This window comes from Leptinotarsa decemlineata, unplaced genomic scaffold, assembly GCF_025532065.1.
Source record: "Leptinotarsa decemlineata unplaced genomic scaffold, Ldec_3_MD MMD2_tig00026314_RagTag_RagTag, whole genome shotgun sequence".
Classification (NCBI taxonomy): Eukaryota; Metazoa; Arthropoda; class Insecta; order Coleoptera; family Chrysomelidae; genus Leptinotarsa; species Leptinotarsa decemlineata.
Window position 1 is genome coordinate 17,034,583 of NW_027412684.1, and position 9,448 is coordinate 17,044,030.

At 34.7% G+C, this 9,448-nt stretch overlaps 1 protein-coding gene and 1 long non-coding RNA gene across 2 annotated transcripts; one reads left to right on the forward strand and one right to left on the reverse strand.

Annotated features, from left to right (window-relative positions):
* The first annotated feature begins 1,022 nt into the window (after positions 1–1,022).
* RpL27A (Ribosomal protein L27A) lies at positions 1,023–4,481 on the forward strand. Its single transcript, XM_074181449.1, has 5 exons — positions 1,023–1,104; positions 1,316–1,379; positions 1,751–1,848; positions 3,895–4,047; positions 4,326–4,481. Exons 1-5 carry the CDS (start codon positions 1,102–1,104, stop codon positions 4,452–4,454), a joined length of 447 nt encoding a protein of 148 aa, XP_074037550.1. The 5' UTR covers positions 1,023–1,101; the 3' UTR covers positions 4,455–4,481.
* LOC141485197 (uncharacterized) lies at positions 4,353–5,519 on the reverse strand. The gene is made up of 2 exons (XR_012467088.1): positions 5,141–5,519; positions 4,353–5,019 (listed from the first exon to the last, which is right to left on the reverse strand). It is a non-coding gene; the product is annotated as an uncharacterized lncRNA (long non-coding RNA).
* Between the last annotated feature and the right edge of the window lie 3,929 nt (positions 5,520–9,448).

Genomic DNA, 9,448 nt, shown 5'->3' on the forward strand with positions numbered 1-9,448 from the left:
GTTTGAAAAAAAAACTCGCTTTGATTCCTGTTATAGAACTGAACTTTGGAATGTATCATGAATTTGAGACTAGTTTTGATGAAACCATGATGTCTGTCACAATGACAGATTGAAAATATCTGATATTTGCATATAACTAATAGTTGCAAGCAGAACAAGAAAATATCAATGAATAATGAGGGCAATATGAACTAAACACTCTTCAGGAAGCAATATCAATTTTGGTAATAGTTATTTTATTTTTTGAGTAGGTTCAAATTATTATCCTAATTGATTCAATCTATTATTGATCAATATCGGCAAATAACGAATTATATAACACAAGTATTCAGGAAAAAAAGCGCTTCGAAAATTGGTCAAACAGAAAGAACATTTTCTCAAAGAATTAAAGAATATAGAAGTAGTTTTGTGAATAGCAAACCATTTCCACATTTACAAACCACCGTTTAGCAGAAGGAGATGAGTTCAATCATGAATTCGACGTGTTACATTCAAAAGAGAAGAGTTTGATATTCAATCTTTTAAAATGTTCACTGAATGATCGATTAGAATTGAATAATTCCCTTTCACTTAATATTTTTTCAAATGTGAAAACTGGGACTTACGCTCAGGTAATTTAATTCATTACAAACTCAGGTAAAACTCAAACATTTGAAATATGAGTACTTGAAATTGTAAAGTAAGGTATACTAAGCATTAAATACGCAGAATAGAGTTGAAGACATGCCCGAAGAAGCCATTGTATGGCGAAACCGTGTTGCGTTTTCCTGAAACTGTTCAGTGAATAAGTTAGTCATATGGATTTCCATCAATTACCGGCCAATTCCATCATATATAAAAGCTAGGGTCTGGTCCATCACAATTGGTGGACAAACCAATGGACACCTTACCGAGCTGGTGAAAATGAGAAAGAATCAGTATTCTGCATGTATAACGTTTGTGTTGGATATTTAACCATCAGATGTCGCATCACACGGATATTTGAATGGGCAAATGACAAATGTGTAAATCATTTCTTTCCTCTGAGGAATGAATTCATAGAAGAAGAAAAGTTAGATCTGGCAACACCGAAAAAATAGATTCCTTCATTTCTCTACCAAAATGGTGAGTGTTGATAAGTTTACTTTTCGGATTCTTAAACACCAAATATCTTAACCATCTGTATTTTTATTAGTATTTGATATAGTGTATATTCTAATGAAATAGTATCAATTTCTGGTTACGTTCGTATATTCTGAAATTTTTGTCGAAAATAATTTATTTTTTTCTAAGAGTTCCATAGAGGTTATGTTATAAAGGTATATCTTGTTTTCAGTCGACCCACAAAAAGAAGACAAGGAAACTAAGGGGACACGTAAGCCATGGACATGGACGTATTGGTAAGCTTAATCCTATTTTCCATATAGTTGATAATTAACGGAAAATATTTCCACATTTTGATAGCACTACTTTGCATGTTGAGTGTCTCATTTCAACAGGGATTTCCAACTAGCTGAACAATAAATAAATTGAAAAAGGAAAAATACAAGATATCCTAAAACTCTCCACTTGATTTGAAAATGATATCTACTTTCCATTTTACACTGTGTTGGTTTTTAATCAAAATACATCATTCACATGATGATTTGTCGACAGGGCGGTATGAAATTAAATTTATGATTACTTAGTTCGTTTACTGATTTATTACATGCAAAATCTACGTTTTATAACTGTGGGAGTACATATGCTGAATCCTCATTGTTTCTTTCAGGTAAGCACCGCAAGCATCCTGGAGGTCGTGGTAATGCTGGTGGTATGCATCACCACAGGATAAACTTTGACAAGTACCATCCTGGATACTTTGGAAAGGTGAGCGATAAAAATAACATGCAGTCTCATCACGTTTAGAGGTTATTTTATGTAAAGGGGCTTGAGTTGTCTATGTCTGGATTTCAAAGGTAAAAATAGAAAAGAGATGGAGTTGGCAGTAGAAACATGTTTTGAACTGATAGATATGTATATGAAAAGAGTTGTGGAAACCAAATCATCCACAAGACTTTACAACATTGACAAGCAAGATGATACCTTGTACTAAAAAGATAAACGGGAACTGCACCAACGTCCTGTTTAACTTTTTATATCTTCGAATTCAAAACGATCATTTACTGGGTTCTTCATTCTGTTGGTTTGGCAGAATTTCTGAATTTGTATGAATCTTATATCAACATAAATATTACTGGAGTTTTCCCCAACACCAAATCATTCTTTTTAGCACATCAACATGTGTTTTGATCACGAAGTGAACATCTTCAGGAGGAAGATTAAACTGGAAACTTCCCTAAGCTAACACTATTCCACACCAAATCGTTATTTTTAACACCTCGATACGTGTTTCGATCACCAAGTGATAATCTTCAAGAGGAAGATTGAACTGGAATAGCGTTAACTTATGGAACTTTCCAGTTTAATCTTGCTCTTGAAGATGTTCGCTTGCTGATCGAAACACATGTCGAGGTGTTAAAAATAACAATTTGATATTGGGGAAAAAACTCCAGTAATATTCTTTACTACCCCAAAGGTTCTAAACAGTGCATCATAATTACATCAAGATAGTTGATAAAGTTAACAAGAGTTTCAAAACTTACTGTCAATAAATGAATATGGGTAATGACTTTTTTATTTATTTATTCATTATCCAAACAAGCCATTACAGCTCAATTACATGGATGAAAAAAATAAAAGTTCATATCCGTGGAATACTTATGAGTGCATAAAAATAGTAAAATAAGTACCAGAACTGTAGAGGGATATACTGCTTAAATAGGTAAATTTAACATATGTTCTAGATCCAAAAACCTTGTTGAGTTGTAGTTTGGCCACTTGTGATATTGCTTAAAAAATAGATACCTCAAGAATTTGTTCTAGATTTTCTCTAGTTCTTTCATATAGGTTTAGTACTTCGCAAACCAAATAATGGAAGCAAACTACAATTTCAGTCTCACTAACGAAAAATAAAGTGATTTAATAATGTCTATATTAGAGAATGAAGAAGTTTGTCTGATTACAAAACCCAACATCCAACTACCAGATTTCATAATATCTCTCATATGATCAACAAATGAAAATTTTGTATTATACCTCAATCCAAGATCTTTTGTATCAGTTTTTCTTTCAAGAACCACACCATCAATCTCATCTAAATATGATTGGCTCCTTTATGCGAGTTATTGAGATGACTGAACATTCATTTAGATGGAAGTATAATTTGTTGTTCAAACTCCAATCTAATATATTATTTATATTCATCTCCAGGTATGTACAGTCTCAGACTGATTAGACTGATTTGAAGAGTTTCAAATCATCAGCAAAAAGAAGATAGTCCGAATATTTCAGAGTTGATGGTAACTGATGAAAACTATGAACAGAAGTGGACCTAGATTTGATCCTTGTGGCACATGACCTAGCTGGAAATTTATCTGAAATTTTTCCATTATGTTTGACAATGAAAAATCTATTTTGAAAATGATTTTTCGTTAGTTCTAAAGAGTTTCTTGAAATTCCATATTTACTAAGCTTTGCCATCAGAATATCATGATGAACCTGATCAAAAGCTTTACGAAAATCAGTAAAATCAACGTCTAATTTGAGTTTTATTATCTAAAACTTGGAAGGACTTGAGAGCCTGGTTTGGTTTTGTCCCGATTTTTTGAAATTTCTGAGTTTAATCTGCCAATCAATGTTTTTCAACAATTTTTTACAAATTTTCATTGAAAGTATATCATGATGTTAAAATGTACGGGCGGTCGTATAAAAAATGCCGAATGTACTTGTATCTGAATTTATTTCAAAGTTCCCCCCTTTGAGTAGTTTGAAATCCATTAAATTTGTTGACCAGACTTTTTCTGTTATTTTTAGCTTGGTATGCGTAACTACCATTTGAGGCGAAACTCCAAATGGTCCCCAGCGATAAATCTGGACAAACTGTGGACACTCGTTAGTGAACAGACAAGGCTGCAGTACAAAGACCATCCCGAGGGAAAGGCACCTGTAATTGACATTGTTAAAGCTGTAAGTGGTATTTGCTAAACTGAAAAATTAGAACTGTGTTTTTAATTGTTTGTTTTTGATGTAATTTCATTGCTTGCAAATATGGACTTAAAACAGTCTATGTATTTTGTTTTTATTTTTTTTAGTAGTTTTGGAAGAGTTATATTTTAATGATGATAGATATGAACGGGCGGTCGTATAAATAATGCCGAATGTTCTTTAACTGACTCGATATTTTTAAAATTAAATTTTTTCACGTTCACAAAACATTTTTGATTAATATTTTTTTTCTATTCCAGGGATACTACAAGCTTTTGGGTAAAGGGCGCCTGCCCGACCAGCCCGTCATTGTCAAAGCAAAGTTCTTCTCGAAATCAGCTGAAGACAAAATCAAAGCTGTTGGAGGAGCTTGTGTTTTGAGTGCATAAACTAGGAAAATAAATTTGTAATAAGAATGATATGGTTTTATTTCAGAGAATTTTAGCTCCCAAGACTGATATAAAATCAATTTGTTCGATAAAGGTCTATCCAAGTTTACAAAGCTCTGGTTATGATACGATATATTAGAAAAATGTGCAGATAACTTTTCAATTCGCTTTTATTTTTATGAAAATACATTCAGTTCCAGTAATAGTAATAACCGTAATCTGAAAAAATTTTGCCTTGCCACCTGCTCATGAATGAAAAAAAACTTGTGATCTTTTGAGGACTCCTCAGAATTTAACTAATTTGCAAACCATTGTATGTCTCATTTAATCTATTTAAAAAACATGAAGTGTTGGAGTTTTACGATAAATGATATAACATGCCCAGACATTTTTTTTGGGGCAAATTATTATACATCAAAAAGAAGAGTGGGTCCAGTATTGAGCCTTGAGGTACGCCAGTCTTCATGTACGTTTTTCCAGAGTATTGTTGTTTTTACTATAAGGCTTCGACTTGAAAGCTACACCATTCAAAGGCAATTCCTCTAATTCCCTAGTGCTGAAATTTCTGTAACAGTATTTCATGATACCACTCGAATGCCTTTGATAAATCACAAAATACTGCAGCTATCACTCGTCATTATTCAACTCAATGTATGCCTGCTATTTATAATCTACTATATACTAACCAATCTTTGTATTTTCTTGTTGATAATTCCTTGTTAATGTAATATTAAAAAAATCCATCCTCGTGAATATTTATTACCAACCTCCTTTGCTCGGAATCGCACGTTTAAAGGTGAGGCCTTGGTAATCATTAGCTCCAACAAGTTTCGACTTTTGGGGGTTGTCATTCCTAGTGGGGCGACAGCTGTTTAACATAAAAACAGATTTTTTTTTCAAATAACATTGCCCAAGTTATCTTAGAAATTTTCAAATCTCTTGTATCTGATTATTATTAAAATTTTGACAATATTTTGGTCCCGATCCTACTGCATGAAAATCAAACAAAAGCAACCTTTTTGTAATATATTTATATGGAGGGTAGAGGACCCTCCATACTACTAAATATACATAGAAACCCTGGTGTCGAACCGATTCCCTTTTCTTTTGTGGACGCGAGAAATGGGATTAACCCCACTTTGTACACTTGTCGATAGATGGTGCAAGAATCGAATCTCGCCCCTGATTTATTCACATTTTCGAATTGACCATAAACAAAATCTTTCACCTTAAATTAATTTATTTCAAAATGTGAACAACGAAAATTGAAGTGCCAATTTGACATTGTACAGCTGCGTTTCTTGAGTTGTACTCAGCACCTACTGTGATTGAAATGCTGAAATTTATTGGATCCCTGTTTATTATTTTTTATCATGAGTGCTGTAGGTCGAGAGTTTTGACAAAATATTTTACATGGGGCAGGGGTCCAAGTGATCACACAAGGGATATTCTATGCACCTTGCGACTACTTTTATTCATTAGTTTCATACTACTTTAGTCTTTTAATAACCATATCTTGATAACAGCGCAATATTGTGTGAAATTATAATTCTTCCACTACTGATTTTCAGGCAACCAGTGGTACCTACATGCTGCCTATTTTCAAAGTGAACGGCATAAAGAGGTTTGTGATAAATAATCATAATTACGGAAGTTGTGCCGTTAGTTTTCCCTCTAACAACGAGATATACACAGGGAATTATTCTTTTGTGGTCACGTATCTTACAGCTTGAGGAAGCAGTACTTAATTTGATTGAAGAACAACCTACTACCAGTACTATAAAGATTGCTTTCCAGATAAATGTTGATCATATGACGGTATTTCGAATTTTAAAGGAACAACTCTTATACCCTTACCATCTGCAACGAGTAGAGGCACTGTTACCGCGAGATTTTCCGAACCGTCTGGAATTTTGCAATTGGATGCTGGAAATGATTAGAAGAAATTGTGACTTTCTGAAGACGATAGAATTCACAGACGAATGTAGTTTTTCTCGGGACAAGATTATTAATTTTCATAATTACCACATATGGGCTGATGAAAACCCTCACGCTATTGTCGAAACTAACCATCAAGAACAGTTTTTTCTTAACGTGTGGATGATTTAATTGGGCCTCATTTTCTACCTCCTCGATTGAATGGTGAGGCATACGTTCAATTTTTAAGAGAAGTGCATCCAGTACTGCCGGAGGAAGTTCCTTTGGGCGTCAAAAGGGATATGTTTTTTATGCATGATGGGGCTCCCGCCCATTTTAGTGAAGTAGCACGTCAGCATTTAACTGAAACATATGCAAATCAGTGCATAAGTCGAGGAGGACCACAGAACTGGCCCTTTCGATCCCCGGATCTCAATCCTCTCGATTTCTCTATTTGGGGCCATTTACAGCATTTGGTTTATCGTACTCCTGTTCGCGAGGTAGAGGACTTAAGAAACCGTATCATCGATGCGTGCAGGGTAATCAGAGAGACTCCAGGAATATTTGAGCGAATACGTGGCTCAATGCGACGACTTCTAGACGCATGCATAATGTCTGAAGGTAGACATATTGAACATTTACTATAATTTCTACATGTTGTGTGTTTTGTTATTAATAAATCAGTTTTGTTTGTAACCCTTTGATCATTTAATGCAGGTACTAACTACAAAATAACAATAAATTCAGTTCGAATTTATGACGATGTATCTCTGTAGTTGTTCGTAAAATAATTTTTTGCTGCGAACTGGTTTATTTTGGGCAAAACACCCAGGAGACATTTTTTGTTTAGAATGAAACAGGCTATCGGAAATACATTTTTAAATGGTAAACAAATGATAAGACAAAAAGTTACATTGGAAATAAATTTTAGGGGTTGCGTTTTCCACGCCTTACAACCATGGGGTAAACCAAATAAATTTCTGGGTAAGTATCTTTTTGGTAGTACAAAACGTCAGGTTAATTTCAATATTGTAACTTTTTCAATGCTTGTGAAAAAGATTGTTATACAAATTTTATGTACCTCCTTCAAGGGGCTGTATCTTAACAAGGGATTCTCCAAAGATGTTTCTTTATATGAAAGATTCTATCTTTTTTTCGATGAGGAATCACCCCCTTAAATGTTTTACACTTATTCAGTTACACCCTGTATATATAATATTCTTCCAGTAAACTATTGAGCTACTTACCTGAACCAATTCGTTTGCGAATCTCTCAGGGACAAAACAAACTTGGTATAAGTGTTGCGTAAATAGAGGGCTTTCCTACATATGGCTTTCCTCAGAACTCTCGAACAACACCGGCAACCACACAATCCACACAATTGCGACCATTGTTAAGCTCCTTACATCGGGAAAGTTCCAGAATTGAAATTAATTCTCTAGCTGCGGGGGAATTCACCCACTTGGGAGTTTTCAGATTATAACTTTCTTTAAAAGTAAGTTGGGATCGCATCGAAGTCGTAAAAGTCGAGTTGTGATTTATTCAGTGTTCTGGGTGTTGTTTGGTTGGGTCTGGGCAGGGGAACGAATGTTTCTATTTCCCACGACAATAAGTGGGATTTACTGTATTCAGATTATATTTTTTCCTAAGAGAATCTAGGAGAAATGCAGATATGTACCAATTAGCTAGCATTTTTATAGATTTCTATATACATTTCATAGGACATAAAGTTTGTGGAAATTACAGCAAAGTAATCGATCAAGATATACTTTATTCAGAATCAGAATTAAAAAAGTTCGATGATATACAGTGTCATCCCTAAAGTATGCACCATATGGGAAACTTATTTATTAAGGGTTTTTTGACAAAAAGTTATTCCTGATAAAAGTTTGTGCATCCCCTAAAACTGAACATGCACCAACAAAATACAGTAAAACACACGTAAGAGGAGCCTTCAAATATTTGATTTTGAGACAAGAGTAAAGTACACTTGTTGTGATAAATCTCGGGAAATGTTATTTAAAAAAGTTGTTCAGCATTGGAAAATACATCTAGATTTGAAGTCATGGCCATCTAAGTGTAGTTGTATTTTCTACCCATTTTTTAAAAATGGGGACTACAAAAAAATTTGATAAAACGATAAATAGACAGCATCCTTTGTTTGAAGGTGATTGACAATGTTTCATGATGAATTTCACTAGTTCGGACTTCCATTGTCTACTATATAAAATGATTTGAAATCCCTGAAACAACTAAAAAAGAAGAATTAAAAATGAATAGCTGAAAATAAGAATTATATTAACCAAAATAAACCTGAAATGAAATAATAGTGAAATAAAATACAAGTAAAAATAGATAGAAAATAAAAATAAAAAGTGGAGCGATTCCAAGTCACGTTAGTTCATGACGTTTCGACTGTCAGTATCTACAATCGTCTTCGGGTGATGACTGGACTGATTCCTCCGAGAGATGACTATTTATAGGTCGTTCGAGTACTTTCACTTATCCCCGCTTTCCATTTTCCGCTTCACTGGTTCCGTGGGAGCGGAACCAGTGAAGCTCAATGCCGGCTCTATGCCGTGTAACAGAAAAAGTAGAATATACCTACAAAAACAAGGAAGTACTCTTAGCTGCTTTCTTGGACATAGAGGGCGCATTTGATAATACGTCGTTAGAATCAATCATCCAGGCGTCGAGGAGAAGAGGGATCGACAAGACAAGCTGCATGTTTAGGGGAAGATTGGTATATACAACCATTATGGGGGAAACAGTCGTGGCACGGGTAGTAAGGGGCTGTCCACAGGGGGGGTTCTATCCCCTCTGTTATGGAACCTTGTAATGGACGAGCTACTATGTCTCCTGGACCGTAATGGGTATAAAGCACTGGGCTATGCAGACGACTTAGTCATCCTAGTCCAGGTTAAATACAATAATGTAGTGAAAGGATGCATGCAGCAGGTCCTGAACATTATAACAAGATGGACCGACGAGGAAGGGCTTAACATAAGCCCATCCAAATCGACCTAGTAGCATTCACCAACAGGACTAAAACGGAGGGTCTCGGACCTCTAAAACTT

Excerpts from the sequence above, each read along its gene's own strand:
- RpL27A (XM_074181449.1), top strand. Across the intron at positions 1,380-1,750 it reads CCATGGACATGGACGTATTG|GTAAGCACCGCAAGCATCCT; the intron begins GTAAGCTTAATC and ends TGTTTCTTTCAG. Across the intron at positions 1,849-3,894 it reads ATCCTGGATACTTTGGAAAG|CTTGGTATGCGTAACTACCA; the intron begins GTGAGCGATAAA and ends TGTTATTTTTAG.